General features: G+C 46.2%; 1 protein-coding gene across 1 annotated transcript in view; it reads right to left on the bottom strand.

Annotated features, from left to right (window-relative positions):
• The window catches only part of cep72 (centrosomal protein 72), a 216,146-nt gene that overhangs the window by 70,684 nt on the left and 123,429 nt on the right, over positions 1-22,033 (bottom strand). Inside the window, exons 8-9 of the mRNA XM_038796786.1 lie at positions 19,464-19,558; positions 16,572-16,605 (exon numbers count right to left, since the gene is read on the bottom strand). Of these exons, the coding sequence (XP_038652714.1) occupies positions 16,572-16,605; positions 19,464-19,558 (129 nt within the window). The remainder of the gene's footprint in view (positions 1-16,571; positions 16,606-19,463; positions 19,559-22,033) is intronic.

Below are 22,033 nucleotides of genomic sequence, written 5' to 3'. Positions count from 1 at the left end.
CAGGTGGCTCCCCACGAGGCAGAACGGGTGCAAGTCATCAAATCCCTCCAGGTTATCAGCCTGGATGGAGGCGGCCATTTTGCGCGCTTTTTGCGGCCTACTTGGGACGCCACAAACGAGGGGTCGGCGACGTCAACGAACGTAATGCACAGGCGCGCATCACGCCGGATCGCACCGCGCTGCTTGACGTGGCACAACGAACGCACTGACGCAACGGCGTGCGGCAACTGTGGCTCCGCCCACTTAAAGCGACAGTGTCCCGCCAAGTCCCGATGATGTTTGCAGTGTGGCAAACTTGGCCACTATGCTACTTTATGCAGATCAACTCAGCCTGCTAGCTTTCGTCGATCCAGCCAGCCTCGCAGGGATGTCCGGGCCATTCAGCCCACAGTCAACGAGCCTGACCCAGACCTGTCCCCCGGTTTTGACAGCGATGACCCGAAGGCGCCTTTTCAAGTCGGCATCATAACAAAGTACAGAATGTCTCCAAAGCGCAGCACCAAGCCCATTCCGATACACAGCATCGATCCGGATGCTGAATGGTGTGCCACCCTCACGGTCAACCGCTCCCAAATACGGTTCCGCCTGGACACAGTGCCTCCGCCAATCTCATTGCGCAGTCTGACCTCCAACGCCTTTGTGTCAAACCAGCCTTCCTGCTATCTGCATGCCAACTGGAGGTGACGCATCGCGCACACAGAGCCATCTTGTCATTTGAAATCGTAGGTTCCTCGAAAGCCTCCTTTCTTGGTGCGCAGGCATGCAAGCTGCTAAACCTGGTGCAGAGGGTTCACTCACTCTCTCCTATTGATGCGTCTGCCGATCCAGACACCGACTTCAGGGCGCAACTCGACGCCATTATCCAACAGTACCACGGCATCTTCGAGGGCATGGGCACGCTCCCGTATACATACAAGATTCTACTCAAGCCAAACGCCACGCCTGTGGTACACGCACCTCGCAGGGTCCCAGCGCCCCTTAAAGACCGCCTCAAGCAACAGCTCCAAGACCTCCAGGACCAAGGAGTGATCTCCAGGGTCACGGAACCAACTGACTGGGTTACTTCCATGGTATGTGTAAAGAAGTCGTCCGGCAAATTAAGAATTTGTATAGATCCCAAGGATCTTAATCGAAATATCATGAGGGAGCACTACCCAATTCCCAAGCGTGAAAAACTGACATGTGAAATGGCTCACGCCAAGCTCTTCACAAAGCTCGGCGCCTCTAAAGGCTTCTGGCAAATCCAGATAGATGAATCTAGCAGAAAGCTATGCACATTAAATACTCCACTTTGGAAGATATTGCTACAACAGAATGCCATTTGGGATCATCTCGGCGTCCGAGGTGTTTCACAGAATCATGGAACAAATGATGGAGGGAATCGAAGGTGTTCACGTCTACGCCGATGACATAATAATCTGGTCCACCACCCCGCAGGAGCACATCAATTGCCTCAAGCGCGTTTTCAAACGCATACACGAACATGGCCTCTGCCTCAATAGAGCTAAATGCTCTTTCGGTCCACCAGAATTCGTCGCCCACCTCAGACACTGAATTTATGAACTTTGCAAATTTATGGACTCTCTGAGTTGTTTCCCTGCCTTGTTTAATCGTTTTTTTCTTGGTTTGTATATAGTATTGCTCTCGTTCATTTTGTTGCATACTAGTTCTCTGCACCAAGCACCTTCTTGTGTATATAGCTTAGTTTTCCTGTACATAGTCCTGTAAATACGTCTTCGCACCATACATATAGTTAGGCACATTGTCCACGCACTCGCACTATTTATTGGCACATACATACAAATTTTTTTTGGGGGGGGGGGGGATGTCATAATATCCACCAGTATATCATGGTGCAGACACACACACTGATGGACATACACTAGGACCAATCAACATGCACAAACACCGCAGCCAATCACCCGTTAGAACGCACTCACTATAAAGACAGAGGGCATCACTTTTCCCGCTCATTCGGGATGCAGCCTTTCAGAAGCACAAGAGCTTATAGTTTACAGCACAGATTCTCACCACGTGCGGAGTGATTCGACTGGTTAGGACAGGCACAGGTCTTTAGTTAATCTTAACATTGTGTAACCCACAGTAATAGTATGTTCAGCAGTTTACAGAGTAATAAAATAGTGTTGTACTATTTTAAGTGTTGGTGGCCTGCATGTGTTTCACGGATCCAGAGCACCCAACACATCATTTTCTGCATCCATTGCGATCACTACCTCCACCTCCCTATCTTCCGGCGGCATCATGATCACATTTAACAGCCTTCTTACATTGGCCATCAACTGCCTACCCAGTCAGGTCCTCCCCAATAACGTCTGGAACACAATCCTGGATACAAGATTTTGGCCAGCAACTTGGCATCTACATTCAACAGGGAGATCGGCCTATAGGACCCACACAGCTCTGGGTTCTTGGCCCGCTTCAGAATCAGCGAAATCATCTCCCGTCGGGGGCAGCTCTTTCCCTTGCCTCACTGAACATCCGGCCCCAATATCCCCGAGAACTTTCTTTAAAACTTCACTGTGAGTCCGGCCCCGGGGCCTTACCCACCTGCATGGCCTTCAGACCCTTCACTATCCCCTCCAGCCCGATTGGAACCCCCAGCCCTTCGACCAGCCCCCCCCCCCCCCCCCCCCCCCGTCAACCTTTAGGAAATTCAGCCCCTCCAAGTAGTGCCTCATCCCCTCCGGCCCCGGAGGGGGTTCCGACCTGTACAGCCCGCTATAGAAATCCCTAAATGCCTTATTCACCCCTACTGAATCCCCAACCAGGTTCCCATCTTCGTCCTTTACTTTCCCTATCTCCCTTGCTACCTTCCTTTTCCTAAGCTGCTGTGCAAGCATTCTGCTGGCCTTCTGTCCATGTTCATAGATCGACCCCTCGCTTTTCTCAGCTGCTCCACCGCCCTCTCTGTGGTCAGCAAGCTAAACTCTGCCTGTAACCTCCGTCATTCCCATAAAAGCCCTGCCTCTGGGGTCTCCGCATACCTCCGATCAATCTGTAGTATCTCCTTCACCAGTCGGTCAGTCTCCGCCCTGTCCACCTTCTCCCTATGGGCCCGGATCGAGATCAGCTCCCCACTGCCCACCTCCTTCAGTGCTTCCCACACCACCGCTGCTGAAATTTCTCCTGTGTCATTGAGCTGCAGGTAGCTCTGAATTCATTTCCTCAGCCGCTCGTACACCCCTTCATCCACCAAAAGTCCCACATCCAACCTCCAGAGCGCTGGTTACTGTCTTTACTAACCTGCAGGTCAACCCAGCGCAGAGCATGGTCTGAGATTGTAATCGCCGAGTACCCAGTGTCCACCACCCCAGCCAGCAAGGCCCTGCTCAAAATAAAGAAATCAATCCGGGAATACACTTTATGCACGTGTGAGTAGAAGGAGAACTCCTTCACCCTCGGCTACCCAAATCTCCATGGTCCACCTCCCCCCCCCCCCCCCCCCCCCCATCAGTTCTATGAACCCTCATAGTTCCTTTGCCATTGCTGGCACCCTGCCCGTTTTCGAGCTTGACCGGTCCAAGCCAAGGTCCATAACCGTGTTGAAGTCCCTTCCCACGACCAGCCTGTGAGAGTCCAGGTCCACTATCTTACTCAGCATCCTCTTTATAAACTCCACATCATCCCAATTTGGCGCATACACATTTACGAACACCAACTGCACCCCCTGTAGCTTCTCACGGACCATAATGCACCGACCTCCCACGTCTGAGACTATTCTACCCGCCTCAAACACCACCCGCTTATTCATCAGGATCGCGACCCCTCTAGTCTTTGAATCTAGTTCCGAGTGAAAGACCTGACTGACCCAGCCTTTCCTCCGTCTAACCTGGTCCGTAACTTTAAGGTGCGTCTCCTGCAACATTACCACGTCTGCCTTCGATCCCATAAGAAGCGTGAACACATGTCCTTTTGATTGGCCAATTTAACCCTCAAACAGTCCAGGTGGTCAGCCTAGTTGTGGGGCTCATTCCTCCCCCCCCCCCCCCCCCCCCCCCCATCAGCCATCCCCTTTTTTTAGGCTCGCCTCCAGCCCGTGCTCCGCACCTCCACCAGTCCATCCCCAGGCAGCCCCCGCCCCCAACCTCCTCTCTATCCCTCAGCCCAAATCCCTCCCTCGTCATCAGAACATTCACCCCCCCCCCCAAGTAATAACACCCTATAACCCAACCCCTTTACTAAACCAAACATATGCACATCCCCCACTGCGCTTCCAAGAGCCAGTTCGCCCAGCTAGCTTAGTGTCCCCCATCCCAGGCGCCCAACATCAAACAATCCCCACACAATTGCCCAACAGAAAAACACCAAGATCAAAACAAGCACACCTCCATCTCCCAACAGTGTGCAAATGAAAACCTTAACTCACTAGGCTCTACCGCTGGTTTCAAATCAATGCAAACGGCATCCCAAACATCTTCCATGAAACGCAAAATGGGAAACTTTTTACAACAGAGAAACAAAAAGAAAAAAAAAAAACCATAAACGTTGCAGCCAAGTTCAAAAGTTCTCAATCCATCACCAGCCCTTTCTTTTTCGCAAAGTCCAACGCGTCCTCAGACGACTCGAAGTAGAAGTGCTGATCCTCATGCGTGACCCAGAGACAGGCTGGGTATAACAGTCCAAACTTCACCTGTTTTTTAAAAATGATCGACCTGATCTGGTTGAAGCCTGCTCTCCTCCTGGCCACCTCTACATTCAGGTCCTGGTGTAACCACCGAGGTTGGCCAGTCCCTAAATACAAAATGGAGGAACGCAAAGCTTGCAGGTTAAAATGGACAATGTTTGCAGCACCAGCGGGCTGCACCAAGCAAATGTGGATTCTGTCTGCTGAGAGAGCAGACAGCACCGAAACGAACATTCCGCATACTAATGAGGCAATCTCCGGGATAGTTAACATAGTAATGGAACGATCCCAGGGACAATGGACACAAACGGGGAAGTAACTGCAACAGTGTATGGGAAAACAGACATCCCGGCACCAGCGGGGTCCGAAAACAAAGCACCTGAAACGCCCGCCCAGTAGCCAAGGAACAGCCTCAGTATTGGGGGGGATTTAAACATATCGATTGGGAAGAGACACAATCGATTCCCAGCAGGAAAAGGGTCCGCCCAAAAGGGCACGGAGCCCTGGGACCTATAAAAGACAGGTCCCACACTTAGTTTGTTCTTCTTGTCCAGCCCTCCTCCCTCCTTGACCAGCCCTCCTCTCTGGACCAGCACCTCGACCAGCTTTTGCGAAGAAGACCTTGAACGAGAGAGAGGAGGTTTGAGACAGCAGCCGCCAGCAAGTAAGTCTCACAACGATCGGTACCAGAGATAGACACTCCTCACCCCTTTTTAACCCGTACCAACCTGAAGTCTGCAGACCAGAGCAGAACAAGAGGCCTTGTCCCCTGATCCGGAAGTTCCCTTGAGATAAGTATTGGTTTATTTAGTGGTAGGAATAGTTTAATCCTCTTAGCGTGTGCATGGGTAGTATTATAATTGTATTATAATAAACTCAGTTGTTTGAACTTACTAATTGGTGTATGGTTTTATTGCTTTGAACTTAACCTTGAAACTTGTGGCGGTATCTTAACGATACCTGGCGACTCCAGAGCGAAGTAACGAAACAGAGCCAAATTGAGTGTTAAGCACACTCACCCAGAACGAGCAACACTGGTAAACCCACAGGATGCAATTGTCCCAATTACTGCTCTGTGTCTGCTTGGCCCACTTAGAATGCGCTCCTTACCCGAGAACCTGTGGAATCTCACCACTACTGCCCTCGGGGGGGGGGGGGGGGGGTCTCCCATTCGCGGCTTCCTCGCGAGTGCTCTGTGAGCCCTATCCACCTCCAAGGGCTGGGAGAATGCCCCATCCCCCAGCAGCTTCACAAACATGTCTGCGATCTATGCCCCAGCATCCATTCCTTCGGATCCCTCCGGGAGCCCGACTATTCTTAGGTTCTGCCGGCAGGATCTATTTACTAGGTCCTCCATCTTCTCCAGGAGCTTCTTCTGCTGGTCCCTCAGCATCCCCAACTCCAGCTCCTCCGCAGTCTGATGTTTCTCCTGCTCAGCCAGTGCCTTCTCCACCTTCTGGATCGCCCTATCCTGGGCGTCCAATCTATGCTCCAACCGCTCAATCGACTCTTTTATCGAGTCTAAGCAGTTCCGTTTCTGCATAGCAAAGCCTTCCTGAATGACTTGCATCAGCTGCTCCATCGACTGCTGGGTCGACAAGGCAAAGGTCGGAACCTCTGCCATGCTGTCTTCTGTTGCAGCTACAGCCCAAGCCTTCTCTATCTTTTTGTTTCTGCCCTTACCAACACGTCTAGTCCTTCTCTCCAGGCAGCGAAGTGGGAATTCAGTAAACATAGAACATAGAACAGTTTCAATTGCCACTAACATCCGTTTTACAATTCAAGTCCGGTAGAAAAACAGGGGAAAGGTCCAAAAGTCCTTCCTTAGCGGGAGCCACCAAATGTGCGACTTAGTCCTTCATAGCCACCACCGGATGTCTCACATTCTTATATGCTTGAGAAGGTGATGATGAGCCCGCCTTCTTGAAATAAAGCATTCTTGTGTAGTCTAAGTTACACCTACAGTGCTGACTGATAGACAATCCAGGATTTTAACACAGCCATTGTGCCATCCAACTCTTATAACAGACAAATGAGTTCAATGCCAAAAGCCCAATTTAAAGGGTGGGAACTGTACATTTTAATACCATAATTTTAAAAAGGACATGGGAGTCCACATGGAGTAAAATAAGGAACAAAGTTTTAATTACACAAACGATAAGTACACTGCCTGGTAGATCCCTCCTGAGTTCCTATTCCGGTTGGTGCCTCACTGGCTGAAGTTTTGCTTCTTGGTTAATTGAGATACCCTGCTCCTAGCAACGGAGCTCGTACTCGGCAAGGAGCACAGGAAAATAAACATTCCCACCCCGTAGGTCCCATGCGAGATGTTAGAATAATCATTTGGAATTTAGATTAGTAGAAAATCCGAGACCCTGACAAACTTGACTTGGTTCCACAGTGAACTCAGCTCCAAGACATATTTTGTGTTTTGCCATCAGGGCAGCTGCCAGTTTTAGCTATTTCAAATCTGTATGAAACAAAAGACAAATGTTCTTATTTACCAAAGCGTAACAATTAACGCAGACCATGAAGTGACACTGTTACATTCCTTAAATACTTTGTACTGTGCAAAGTACTTGGGGAGGGATTCTCTGGCCGCGTCTGTCCGGCGACCGGGGAATCCCGCCAGAGGTCAATGGCTTTCTCCCCATTGTCGCCGTCTCGCCCGTGGTGCTCTTGTGGCGGGCGGAAGACTCCAGCCCGTGGAGGATTATACTTCTGCCCAAACAAAATAACGCAACTTACCATGAACACCACCACCAGCAATCTTCTAATATAATAAAATGCATGGTTCCAGTTTTAATGGGGGGGGGGGGGGGGGGAACGGTTGAAGAACCTGGCAAGTCTGGGGCCATGGAAGTCCTGCAGTTCTTAACAGTAGCAGTCTTGAAGTTGTTTTTTTGTGACTTCAGCATTGATGGTACAAACCTTTTCAAAAAAATCTTGGATCGCTGACAAAGCGAAAAGAACCATAGAACGCCTACAGTGCAGAAGGAGGCCATTCAGCCCATCGGGTCTGCACCATCCGTGTGGAAGAGCATCCTTCCTAGGCCCACTACCTCACCCTATCCCGCAACTTTTTAATCTGCACATCCCTGGACACAAAGGGGCAATTTACCAGGGCCAATTCACCTAACCTGTGCGTCTTTGAATCGTGGGAGGAAACCGGAGCACCCAGAGGAAGCCCACACAGACACGGGTAGAACGTGCAAACTCCACACAGATAGTCACCCAAGGCCGGAATTGAACCTGAGTCCCTGCCGCTGTGAAGCAGCAGTGCTAACCACTGTGCCACCGTGCCGCCCCCATGAAAGCCAGAGAAAAACATTGTGAATGATATTGCTGTTCTTTTCTTTGTTGCTCGTGGATTTTACGTAGCATGACATAGGATAAATTACACAGAAACTGGCCATTCAGCCCAACAGTCCATGCTAATGTTTACGCTCCACTCAAGCACCCTCCCACCTTTCCTCATCTAAATCTACCATAGTAACTGTCTATTTCGCTCTCCCTCACGTGCCTATTTAGCCTCCTCTTAAATCAATACTAATCATTTCAGCCGCTTAGCTGTTGTAGCCAATTCCACATTCTCACCACTCCTTGGGTAAGAGAGTTTATTTGGAACTTCCTGTTGGAATGACTGCCTTACATTGATGGCCTCGCGCTGTGATCCTCCCCACAAGTAGAAACGCCTGGAATCCAGGATCAAGCTTGCAGCCACTTCTGCGAGCAACCAGGAGAAAAATCACAGATCACTTTTTAATCTCCCATTTGACTCAGAATGAAGAAGAGGGCCACCACGTACCCAGGATGCAATTGCTCCCCTAGCACCAGCAAGTTCCAATGAAATCACGTGATGGATAGATTCTTATATTATTCAAAAAGAACTAGACAATAATTGCCACGAGAATGCATATGCCACATTTTAGTTGTACTGGAGTTATACGCCGAGCGGCCATGTGTCAATCCACCAACCACAAACGGAAGCGGAGGAAAATACACTTGATTAACTCCCAGCATTTTGAGTCTAAAGTATGATTATTTCTAACTAATGGGAACCAGAAGACATAACATGGTGGCAGCAGGTGTCTGAGTTCAAAACCCAAACATTTTAAACAAATGTATTGCTGAATTAGATTGAAAGGATCAACTCGAATTAGTGACACAGAGAGAGAGAGAGAGAGAGGGAGAAAGTCTGAGTGAATCATGCAAGAACAAAATGGCACCGCAGCAATAAGTACACAGCCCCAGCCCATGATGAGTTGGGAGGTTGACAATGTCGTGGAGGCATTTGAGAGGTTTAAGCAAAAGTGCAGACTAACATGTAGTAGCTTTGTAAAAGGTAATTGCAAAGAGGAAAGGATCACCTACGTCCCTCTGTGGGCAGAAGAGAATGGTATAAATTTGCTGAATAGTTAGGAGCTGAGTGAGGACTCAATTCAGCAATCCAGTCAAAATTCTGTGAAAAAATAGTACACATCCATCCACAGTCAAATCATCCAATCTACTGATATGAATTTCAAGGCCTGAGGCAGAAGTTAGATGAGCGTGTTGACAATTGCATGGCAAGATTGAAAAAAAATAGCCGAAAATATAAATTCAAGGGCACAGATGAAAGGCTGTGAGATTGGCTCATTTGAGGCTCTGCACACCCTGAAGCACAGAAATATTTCATTGGAAAGGAGAAGATCACAATATCGTAGACTGCAGACAGCCAGAGAACATGAAACCACAAGTAGGTAGATGAAGAGGCTAGATACCCAAACGTCTACCTTTCAGTTACCTTTCCATAAAGCAGAATCCACCACAGAAAACTGCAGCTCACATTTGCAGAGAACACTTGGCAAAGCACATCTGTCCATATAACACAGCACTAAAATGGTTGGTCACTGTTACGTTTTAGCCTTTCCCCAGCTGCATCACTCTGGTGAGTAAACAGGCATTTCCAATGAATTCAACTCTGTGACCTTACATTGATGACCTTACAGCGCTGCCCAGATTCCAAACAGGTGAGAACAGCTCGTCAATGCTCAATGCTGGTTAAAGGAAGTAAAAGACATCCAGAGTTCACAGAACAATAACAGGCCATGAAAAACTGACTTCAGGAGAGTAAATCTTGAGTGGACTGTGGATTAAAGTTATACTTAGTGAAACTGAAGAAAAGAACGAAGCGCAGTGTGGTGCTTCTGATGCAGCTTATTTTTGAATCTTTCTGGGGGCAGCGGTAGGAAGAGGATTGGTGAAAAATAAATTGAACTCATTATTAGGATTCAGGGTAAAAAAACTGGAGTCAAACTGCGAGAAAGGACATTCTTCAAAGCTGAATACGCCCACCAATGGTAACTCCGGATTTAGAGTGTTTTGAGTTACAGCCAATTGTTATTCCAAAGATCTTTTTCAGGCAAATGTAAACAGGTATCAGAGAGTCAGTCAATTGTTAGAAAAACCCAGGGATGATTCAGCCTCCTCTCTGATTTATAGCTACTGTTGGTTGTTTGCTAATCTAGACCTCTTTGCACCCTCAATCCCTGCATCCAAGGATCATGGAAGTAGTGAATAGAACATACCAGCTCATTTTTTGTCCTTGCCGTTATTGTTTAAAGTAGGTTATTCATGAATGCCTGCCTTCTCAACCTTGCCCCTCAGGTGTGGTGATCCTCAGGGTAAATCACCACCAGTCAGCCGTCTCCTTCAAAGGGGAAAGCAGCCTATGGTCATCTGGGACTATGGCGACTTTACCTTTACTGAGTGAAGATGTACAAGTTAGGTGCATTGTCCATGCTAAACTGCCCCCTGGTGTCCAGGGATGTGCAGGTTTGGTTACGGGGTTACGGGGTTATGGGGATAGCGAAAGTGGGCCTGGGCAGAGTGCTTTTTTGGGGGGGGTCGGTGAAGACGCAATGGACCTCCTTCTGCAAGTAGGGATTCTATGGATATTGTTTCAGGTTTAACTACAGGTGTTTCAATGAGTACAATAAGCACACTTTGATTGAAAATTGCATATTTTTTCTTTTATACTTGGACATCTTTTTAAATATTGGATGTTTAATTCAACATAATGCTTCTTTGAGGGGCACTGTGAAGACCTGCACTACAGTCTTAAAATAAAATGAGAGAAACAAAGATAAAGAGAAAAGAAAAATAAAGCTTAGATTTGCATAACAACTTGCATGATTTCACAATATCCAAAAAAGTGTTATACTGTCAAAAAGTACTTCTGAGGCACAGCCATTGTTGAAATGTAAAACTTATATTTTGGACACCAACCACAACCCAATCCTGAACAATCCAGCACCATGATCTGCCAGTTGAAAGTAAAGTTAATTCTCATGCCCACAGACAAGAATGGACATGGTATTGCAAAAATCAGCCTGTTCCCATACTGGTAGTACCTGTATGTCAGCAGTTGGCGTAGACAAGAGATAGAAAGAAAGAGTTAGATAAACAGTGGTACAGGGAAGATTACCCATTGCGCCCAATCACACTGGACACCATGCTATGTTGAAAGTTGAGTTCTTGCCTCACAATTCCCAAATTCTGTGCTCCCAATCTTCATTAGTTCATCATAGCAGAAAGCACTGAGCTGAAGGATACAGAATTTCACCGCAGGGAACTGAAGCTAAAAGAACTGTGGCCAGATCGCGAGCAACCAGTTATAAAGGTGCAGAATTGCAAAACAGATTGCTTATACCTGCTAAATCTATGCTGCCAAAAGACATGAAGGGGCGAAGAGAGAAAACAGTCCTACTAATTCATTTCTCTCCTGGCTATAAAAAGGAGTCAATCATGCAAATAGGATGGCATAATGTGCTGTAACTAAGATAAGACCATAAGACATAGGAGCAGAATTATGCCACTCGGCCCATCGAGTCTACTCCGTCATTCAATCATAGCTGATATTTTTCTCATCCCCATTCTCCTGCCTCCTCCCCATATTGAACTGGCAGCTCAATATCCATGTGTAGAGTTTTCAGACAGGACAGAGACATGAAAAAGGAGGGGGAGCAACACTAATGGTAAGGAATCAAATCCAATTGTGAGAAGGGATAATATACTAAATGGGTCAACAAACAAGGCGTTGAGTTGAACTTGGAAATAAAAAAGGGGCAGTCACACTACTGGGAGTATACTGGAAACCCCCAAATTGTGAAAGGGAGCGAGTAAGAGCAAATTTCTGCTTCGAAGAACAAGAGGGCAATAATAATAGGAGACTTTAACGTTGTCCAGCCTTCACGGTCTGATTGGAATGCTAGGCAATAACCCCCACATGCTAAATAGCACACCCACCCACGGGAATCCACGTGGGTGTATGAAGTGCTCACTTATCTACAACGTCCAATTCCTATTAGCATTCAGCCACATGGCCAGAGGCCTCTGCGGTCAGTGGGAGTAATGGGTGGTCGGTGAGGCAGACAGGCAGGGACTGGGGTTGCCCCTAGAACATAGAACAGTACAGCACAGAACAGGCCCTTCGGCCCTCGATGTTGTGCCGAGCAATGATCACCCTACTCAAACCCACGTAACCCATATACCCGTAACCCAACAATCCCCCCATTAACCTTACACTACGGGCAATTTAGCATGGCCAATCCACCTAACCCGCACATCTTTGGACTGTGGGAGGAAACCGGAGCACCCGGAGGAAACCCACGCACACACGGGGAGGACTTGCAGACTCCACACAGACAGTGACCCAGCCGGGAATCGAACCTGGGACCCTGGAGCTGTGAAGCATTGATGCTAACCACCATGCTACCGTGAGGCCCCTCGGGTGTACACAATCCAGGGGTTGGCATGGCACACCCATGTGCAGTTGTCCCCCCACCATAGTGGCCTATCCCAACCAAGGCTGACCACCCTCCCCATCCCCCTCCAAATACAGAGGCCAGCAAGCCCAGTGCCCCCAGGCTCTTTGCCTGTGAGTGAAGATGACTACTCACCTCCTCGGCTTCTCAGAGAAGCCCTTCCATCAGGTTCATGTTTTTTTAAAAGGAATACAGTACTAATCTGCGCCCGCGTGACCACTTGCTGGGGAGGCCGCTGGTTCACGGCAGGCCGTTGGATATGGGGTGGCTCCCGTTAATTGTATGGAAATCGGGCTTAATTAGTGATCATTGGTTTCTCACCACGCTATGGCAGGATCCCGATTTTGCCTATGGGAGTGGGCGGATTGCATCTTGAACGGTTTGGCGCGGTCCTCATCTTTGGCCTCTCCCACTATTCACCAGCCTCGTCATGCTCTCACGAGAGCAATGAGGCCACTGAATCGCGCTCTATGACTTCATGCCATGAATCAACAATATTGTTAATGCCCTTGAGGATGTTGTAGCCACACCAAAATCCCCCGAATACTGGTGCATTCTCATCTGTTGCCTTGATGAGTTGGGAGAATGCATGGCGTGGTAGTAGGCTTTGAATATTGTTACTGTTCCCTGTTCCATGGGCCGTATCAAAAGTCATTTTGGGTTCCAGAAAATTCACCGTCACATTTTTAGACAATTCAAGGATGACAGGATGACCTGGGCAATTAACCACAAGGAACAATATATGGAAGGCTAAATAATCTCTGGCGCAATGTGCCCTCCAGGGAAGGATGGCATACACAGAGAACCATTCTTGATAAAGTGCCTTTGTTATCTTATTTTAATGCCAAATGACAAACAGCCATTCATTGCAATAACCGCTCAACATCCGTGGGCTGAATCTTAAAATCTCCTGCACCATTTACATCAAGTAGAAGAATTAAGTGACTTTTGGCAGCTGTAAATCCTAGCGCTGTCTTTTCCTCTTTCAAAATGTATGTTCTCTGTGGCAGATATTTCCAAAGAATTCCCGTCTCATCAACATTTAAAAAAACTTTGGTGAGTAGCCGCCTTCTTCACTGACTCACTACAGTTAGGCAGGGAATGCACCAGCTGTTTCCATATCAGCACTTGCTGCTTCACTGGACACTTCAATGTTGTTCAGAGAGAAATACCTGATGAAATGATTAAACCATCAATGCCTAAGATTGAAACTTTCTGACTAAGAATTCTCACCCAGCTTAAGTCTGTAAACCTTCATTCAGGCTTTTGACATTTCTTTGGAAGACTATGCTGCTTCTAGTCAGGCTCACTCTGGCAGCACTTACAGGTGTAACACATGGCGCACTTTGTTTGATTTTGTCAGCATTTACTACAGATTGTTCTTCGGAATTTTCATCGGCTTGTCCCAAGCACTCCAGCAATTGTTGACTGCTCATTCCCTAGCCTCAAGAGACTTTGAAACATCCAATTTCACTGCTAGCCTGATAGTATTCTTGCTTTCTTTGCAGGAGTAGGCTCACTACCACTACTTGTTGGGCACTGTTATTCAAAGGGATTGCAGCAAGGGATAAGTAAGGGACTTACAAATGGCTACTTTTCCTCACGTGCTGTAAATGGCTCATTTGCTGGTTTTACAGTACCTGCCTCACTTACAGAACAAGGATCTTACTTGTGGGATCTAAAGTTAATCAGATGTTTGCAAAGTCAGCCTCCTGAATGATAAGTACTCTGCATCCTGTATTTTGCACCCAAACCAGTCTTGTGGCCTGGGTACAATAGCAAATGCCTCTCGTTCGCAGGTTTGAAAATGACTTCTGTGCCTCACCCACAGCAGGCAGTCCTGGGACTCCAACACTGACAACAGAATGCAGAGTCAAGAAACGGGCCTTTTTAATGAGCAGCCCAGTCATCAACTTATTGTTTGAAAAACAAAACCCCCTCATTTGGATAATAATAATAATTGCTTATTGTCACAAGACGGCGTCAATGAAGTTACAGTGAAAAGCCCCTAGTCGCCACATTCCGGCGCCTGTTCGGGGAGGCCGGTACGGAATATTCTTGCTTCAGAACTTTACTTCAGGTTTTTTTCCCTAATTGAGTGCAGAGAAAGACCTTTCTTCTCAGGACCCCATGTTAGATCAACGTTAAACGAGCTGACTTGTAATAACCCGTGCAACGAGGAGGGCAACAGTGATGACCTGCAATGTAAATTGGAGAAACAGGTCCTAAAGAATTACTTTAAAACAAAATGACATCAAGCAGGATGGAAGACACATTATGGATTTGTGTAATTTTCGCTGCTGCAAATTATTTAGCTTTCTTTGCTGGACAAAGGTTGCTGACATGTTACACTAAGGTGATGATTCAATTGAAATGAATGGTACACATTCTGCTGTAAATAAGGTTAACACTGGGTCAAGTCAATGTGACATTTAAGATGATTACACTAGTTGGATTGTACAATATAGCAATGTTGTGAAACTGAAGTTTCCTGTTTATTTATCATTCTTAGCTAAATGAATGGATGGAAATTCTTTACGAAGGGTATACATGCATTGGAGGTCGTACAGCAAAGGCTGCTGGAAGGAAAGGTTTGTTCCACGGTGAGAGGCTGAGTAAATTTGACCTAGGCTCGCTGGAGTTTAGAACAGTGAGATCTCATAAGGATTCTAAAGAGGCTTGATAGGTGAGACACAGAGCATCTTTCCCTTAGCTGGGGCAAATAGAACATGGGGCACACTAGGCTCAGGATAAAGGGTTGAATATTTTTAAGACTAGGATGAAGAGAAATTTCTACACTCAGACAGGGAATTGGAATTATCTACCTGGGAATGCTGTGGATGCTCCATTGTTGAGTATATATATATATATATATATATTACACAATGCCAAACAAAACTCGCAGGGAATCCAGGGATATGGGGAGCATGCAGGAGAGCGGAATTCAGGCAGAAGATCAACCACGATTGCACTGAATGGCTGCGCGGGTCCGAGGGATGGTATGGTATACTTCTGCTCCTATTTCTTATGTTCAAAAGTTAGCATGAGTAAATGGCCCAGATTTTGCGATCAGCAGTGGAGCGGCTGATCATTGAGAGCCAAATAAAGATTGGGGCATACACATTTATAAGCTGAAATATCTTAAATCTTAAAAACAATTGTTGAATCAAAAACTATACAACTTTTACGCAGGTGTGACATTAATCAAACCTTAAAGTTAATTATTTGTTTTCCAAGGTGAGATTCTTCAAAAGTGGCTATAACTTAACACATTGTTGCAAAACTAGTTTCACCATTATTAACAAGGCATAGCTTCAACTGCAATATTACACCATACAGGGGAAAGATCCCATCACATCAGTGATTTCTAAAGGCTGCTGTCAGCTGAGACATCAACAGCGTTTCCAGTGAAGAGCATGGAATATGTGACAGCAATGTTTGGATTTACACATTTAACTGTGCATATGCAGACGTCAGAAGGTTCTGTCAGTTTCACAGGGCAATGACGGTGAATGCTGGCAATGTTGTTGCTATTACAACTGATAAATCTGGGTCAGTGTTTGCTGGCTTTAATCTTAACACAGAAACTATTTATATTAAGATTTTAACAAACATTGGCACCCCATGTTTAAACATTCTACTCCCTCTATCATCAGCACATAAGTGGCAGCAGTGTGTACCATCTACAGCATGGTTTCCTCAAACAGTGGGTCGCAATCAAGAGATGTGCTGAGAAAAACGTAGGAGGAAGGATGGCAAAGAGAAAAACTTCCGAACAATACTGGGCTTGGGCTACCATGTGTAGGATACTGAGAAGGAGGTGAAGGGCAGGAAAGAGATGAAGAAGTGGGAGTCATGACCAAGTGTATAGAGGATCTTACTTTTCAATTCATCAGCTCTACACACTTGACGCTGGAGTCAAGGGTGGGAATGGTGGGAAGGCGGCTTTGAACAGACAGTTGGTCATGAAGGAATGTTTAGCATCACTAAAGTTGGAAACAAATTATCCGGCTAACGGTTATAAGAATAATGAAGAAGTGAGCTCATTTGCTTTGTGAGCTTTGATTCTACAGGAATGTTTAACGGTATTTGAACATATTGTAAAGGAAATGAATTACCTTCAGAACCTTTCCTTGGCGAATTCACAATAGTCTAAGTGGAATGAAGAAGCAAACAAAAAATTATTAACAAATAATCAATAACTTCACAAAAAAAAAATCAGAAAAGGGCATTCCAATACCCAGCCTGGTTTCTTTTGATAGAACTTTATACATGTGATGGGAAAACTAATTTTCTGGGCAAGCGTCTAAGAAAAATCTCGCAAATGTCACGCTGCCTTTGCCATCTTGCAAAGGCTGTAGAATAATAATCAAACACGACAATCTAACATCACACCCATGACTTGCTGCATTCCAACGCTGACATTTCAAAGTCAGGTAAAGAGTGATGCACGCACACGGTTTAAAAAAAAGATTGGCAAATGGTTGAAAATGTGAAGTAAATACAGTTTTTTAAAAACGCATTCTAATTAAATCATTTCATCATCCTCAGCTGTGAAATTTGCTATGTAAGGTCTGCAATGACGGCGACATGTGGCACAGTGGTTAGCTCTGCTGCCTACGCCACTGAGGTTCGGGTCCGGGCCCTGGGTCGCTGTCCATATGGAGTTTGCACATTCTCCCCGTGTCTGCGTGGGTTTCATCCCCAAAACCCAAATATGTGCAGGTTAGGTGGATTGGCCATGCTAAATTGCTCCTTAATTTGGTAAAAATGAATTGGATACTCTAAATTAAAAAACAAAAGTCTGCAATGGCACCTACCTACAGTTATAGGTTGGGGGAGAAACATGGGATGCCTTCATGGGCAATGGTACATTGTTATCTTGTGATGAACCACTAAGCCTAAAGTAGAAAGGCATTTCTAACTGTACCAAATGAAGTGCTGGTCATCAGATGGTTAGGTGATCAGGGCGATAAAAGGAAGGAAAGAATCTTACCTCTTTGTGACAGCTTTCTTTAACCACCATAAGAAAATTATAATATTAATAAGGCATTGTTAAGTCATTTCCTTGACTCTCTGTAGAAGCTGTTCTTTACAATCGTGACTGAATTTTGACAACATGGGCGGAGTTCTCCGCTCCTCACGCCGGGTGGGAGAATCTAACCACAATCCATTCCCTTCCTGCTCCTGGGCTGTCACCACTGGTGACCCCCCCTCCAAGGATCTCCCTTTGGCCCCATTCTGTTTTTCATCCACATGCAGACATCATCTGGAGGCATAGCGTATAGTTTTAACCTGCACACGGTTGACACCCAGCTCAAGCTCACTGATTCCTCTTGCCACTCCTCCACTGTTGCTAAATGGTTGGATACCCAGTATTTGATGAGTATACATTTTCTCCAAGAATATTGGGAAGACTGAAGCCATTGCTTTTGGTCCCCTCTTCAAAATCTGTTGCTTAACTAGTTTTCATCCATATTCATGGCAACAGTCTGAGGTTAAACTAGTCTGTATGCAACCCTGTTGTCACATTTGATCTCAAGATGAACTCCCAACCTCATATTTGTGCCACGTCGAAGGCTGCCTATTTCCACCTTCATAGCACCCGCAATTTCATCCGTCTCAGCTAATCTACTGTCCCCATTCAGTTACCTCTAGACTCAACTATTCCAATACCTACCTGGTCTCCCACAGTCTACCCTCTTGTAAACTCATCGAGAACTCTGCTGCCCATGTCTTAAGTTGCAGCACGTCCTGTTCCCCTGTAATTTCCGTGCTTGCTGACCTAAATTGGGTCCCAGATGAGCAACATCTTAATTTTCAAATTTAGCATCCTGGTTTTAAAATCGCTCCATGGCCTCGCCACTCCCTATTCTCTGTAATCACCCTGGCCCCACATCCCTCAGGGATATCTACCCATCCCCAATGCTGGCTTTGTGTGCCTGCCCGCTTTTAATCGCCTCACCACTGATGGTTGTGCCTTGAGATGCTTAGACCCAAACTCCCTACATCTCTCCTGCTTTCCTCCTTTTAAGCCACTCCTTAAAATCTACCTTTTTGATCAAGCTTTTGGTCATCTGACCTGATATCTCCTCATGTGGTTCAGCGTCATGCTTGGTTTTAAATGCTCCAGTGAAGCCCTCTGGGATATTTCATTTCATTAAAGGTGCAATATAAATATAAGTTGTTATTTACTCAGACATCCGCTGCTAATAACGGTGTACAAGCCAAAGCTGACTTTGAACCAAATCGGTTCCTACTCCATGATGATCAGAACATATATTCAATTACTTTTTTGCTTTTAAAAAGGGTAATTTAGGTTATTCTATTCTGTGGTGCTTCTAAATAGGATAGCATTAAAGGCTTAATCACAGTAATTATATGGAGAGAGCAAGGGATGACATGGTAAGCAGAAGTAAAACTTATGAAATATTTTTAATATTGATTTAAAGGTGAAGTTCTTATTTAGTAGAGAGTAACTTTTTCAGTATTAAACCTCGTCCAGAAACTCAGGGCTTACGACAGCTCCCCCAGTGTTTCAGCGGCAAATGCATCACCTGCTCTGATGCAAACTGTGCACCCAGAGTTATGGAGGAAGTAGTGGGAACGGCATATCTGGAGGTGTTTTACACGGTATAATGTCTACAAATAGAAACATAGTGACCAGCAAAAAGGACCTGCAATTTCTTGGTGTTGTCAGAGAGGCAGGGGTTAAAGTACATGGATATACAATAAAATGAGCAGGAGAGTCAACAGGAGACAATGCAGAGCAGAGAGCACAAATGGTGCATTTTTTTGTTAACCTGGAGCCAATTTCACAGAGTGTGCCTTAAAACCAATTAGCAAATTTGGGGAGGGTAGATGAGAAAACTGCGTTGCCAATAAACCCACTTGCAAAATGTTCTTATTGCATTAAGAAAGACTCTGAATGTTATAGTAATTTGATAATCAGTTATGCACTGTAACAGTACACTTCACTTATTGTCTATGGTAAAGATCAGTCTTGAAACCTTAGGAATGTTGACAGGCAGGGACCTGGTCGACTGTAAGGTGTTTCTAGTTGCAGGTTCCTGGCTTCTTGCAGCATCATCAATCTCACGAATACCTTCAAAAGAGTGGGGGTGGTCAGTGGGTGGGGGTGGGGAGGATGGGGTGGAATAGCATGTGAAGGAGGGGGGGGAGACAGGTTGGCATGAAAGAGAATGGGAAACCACAATTATTACACCAACAATGTATAGCAAGATAAACACTCAATTCCAGTTTGTGCTACATGTACTTTTCAGTGAGAGCTGCTCCACAGAATTAATGCAAATTCCAGAAGAGGGCAAAATCAAATTCCTTTTAAAGACAGTTTAAATAAAGAATAAATTACCTCCGTGCACATGGGTGGTCAATGCTAGAACTTGAAAATCGGCACACAAAATATTGGTGTACACAGAAAGGCTGGCGAGAAGTTGTTTTCGGAAAAAAACAGCAGCACAAATCAACGAAGACACTTGCAACCTGAAAGCTATCAGTTTGGGTTTTGAACCTTTAAAAGTATTATCACTCGTGCTGATCGAGGGGAGTGATTTTCAAAGCGCTGGTGATTTCACTGCATAAAAGGGAATCTTGTGCCTTTGTGGCCATTTATTCAGATACATATTTATTATTCGCAGGTCAGTTCTTCAGTCTGAAATTTCTCTAAGTATACTGCAATTGGCAAGCCACAAAGATCAGAAGCCTAATTTGCACCTGGCAGGATGACTTGCTTTGTTTTTAATGCTTCTCAGTTTAAAAAAAGTAACTACGGCTGTGCATCTGCATGACAAACCAGCCAACAAAACAAAGGACAAAAAAAATCATGACTGTAAAGCTTAATTAGATGTATTATAAAAACATTGCCCAGAGGCCACTGAAAGAGTGTTCAGTCTCAGTTCCAGCAAAGTGCATCCAAACTCCACGAGGGAAATTAAACGCGTGTTGCTTATATACACCACCAGATCCTGAAATGGCCCATTGCTACTTACTGCTAGTCATAATATCTGGAATTGTCTCCCATAAACCTTTTCGACTTCCTTTCCTCCTTCAAAACACCCTTTAAAACCCTTTTTGGGCAGCACGGTAGCATGGTGGTTAGCATCAATGCTTCACAGCTCCAGGGTCCCAGGTTCGATTCCCGGCTGGGTCACTGTCTGTGCGGAGTCTGCACGTCCTCCCCGTGTGTGCGTGGGTTTCCTCCGGGTGCTCCGGTTTCCTCCCACAGTCCAAAGATGTGCGGGTTAGGTGGATTGGCCATGCTAAAATTGCCCGTAGTGTCCTAAAAAAGTAAGGTTAAGGGGGGGGGTTGTTGGGTTACGGTGGATACGTGGGTTTGTGTAGGGTGATCATTGCTCGGCACAACATCGAGGGCTGAAGGGCCTGTTCTGTGCTGTACTGTTCTATGTTCTATGTTCTAAAACCCAACTTTTCCTCACGTTAGAATCGCTGGGCTTCAAATTTTGCATGAAGAAAAGTGCAGAGAAATGTTTTACGGGCTGGACTTTCAGGCCCCATCCACCGCCAGTGTCGTCCAGTTCCGCCAGTATTTGGTTGGCCTGTCACATACCCCACGGTGGGTCCCGTCACAGCAGGGCTGGAAAACCCCATCTGTGCAAGTGTAAATTGTTGTTCTGAAGAACAATTGTGAACAGATTCTAATCGTACATCGATTTTAACTACTGCACTGTGGTTACTTAGAATTATTTCGCTTGTAAATAAATCGAGTCAAGTGATTGAACCCGAACTGTACTGGCCTGATAATTCGACATTCGGCAATGAGAAACGAGAAGATAACGTGGTGGACATGTGGTGTATTGTGTAGCCAGTCACGTGCTGCCAAAACAGATTAAATATCAACCTGAACATGGTTACCTCTACATGACTATGAGGAGGAGGTGGTTGGAGTTGCGAGGGCACTTGACCTCCTTATGGAAACTGCCATTCGGCTATAAACAGAAAAACACAATGCTGGAAAACAGCCTGGATTCCAACAGCTGCCTTGGCTATTTATTTCAACATGGAGTGCGGATTGCCAATTTCAGCTCTCGCCCACCTACTGTGGTACGGGGTGAGCTCGGGAGTGGACGGCGGTTGGTGGGGTGGGAACCAGCCCTATTATGCAAGCCCCCCACCCCCCTCCCCGGCCCCCTGCTGAAATCATGTCCTTTGGGGCATGTAAATTCCAGCCCAAGGGACGGGATTTTCCACTCAACCCCGCCATATGTTTTGCGGCAGTGCAGGAGGCCCGCCATTGGCTGGCAGTAGGATCTTCCAGTCCTGCCTTTGTCAATGGGGCTTTCCATCCGGTGCACCCCTCACCACCGTGAAACTCACGGCGAGGGTGCGGCGTCAACAGGACTGGAAGATCCCGCCGGCACGAATGGCCAGAAAGTTCCGGCCAAAATCTTTCATTTGGAAACAGCTCACTGTTGGCTGGCTGCAAAGTTTGCTGTAAACGGGAGGACTGTTTCTAATACCACTGGGCAACGCCAGTTCGAATTTGGCAGGCCTGGCAGTTCCCTCCTTGATGGAAGTAGAAACCAGTGCTGTGAATAGATTT

Source organism: Scyliorhinus canicula, chromosome 5 (genome assembly GCF_902713615.1).
Source record: "Scyliorhinus canicula chromosome 5, sScyCan1.1, whole genome shotgun sequence".
In the NCBI taxonomy this organism is placed as follows: Eukaryota; Metazoa; Chordata; class Chondrichthyes; order Carcharhiniformes; family Scyliorhinidae; genus Scyliorhinus; species Scyliorhinus canicula.
Note: the sequence above shows the minus strand (reverse complement) of the source record. Positions and strands in the feature narration are given on the sequence as shown.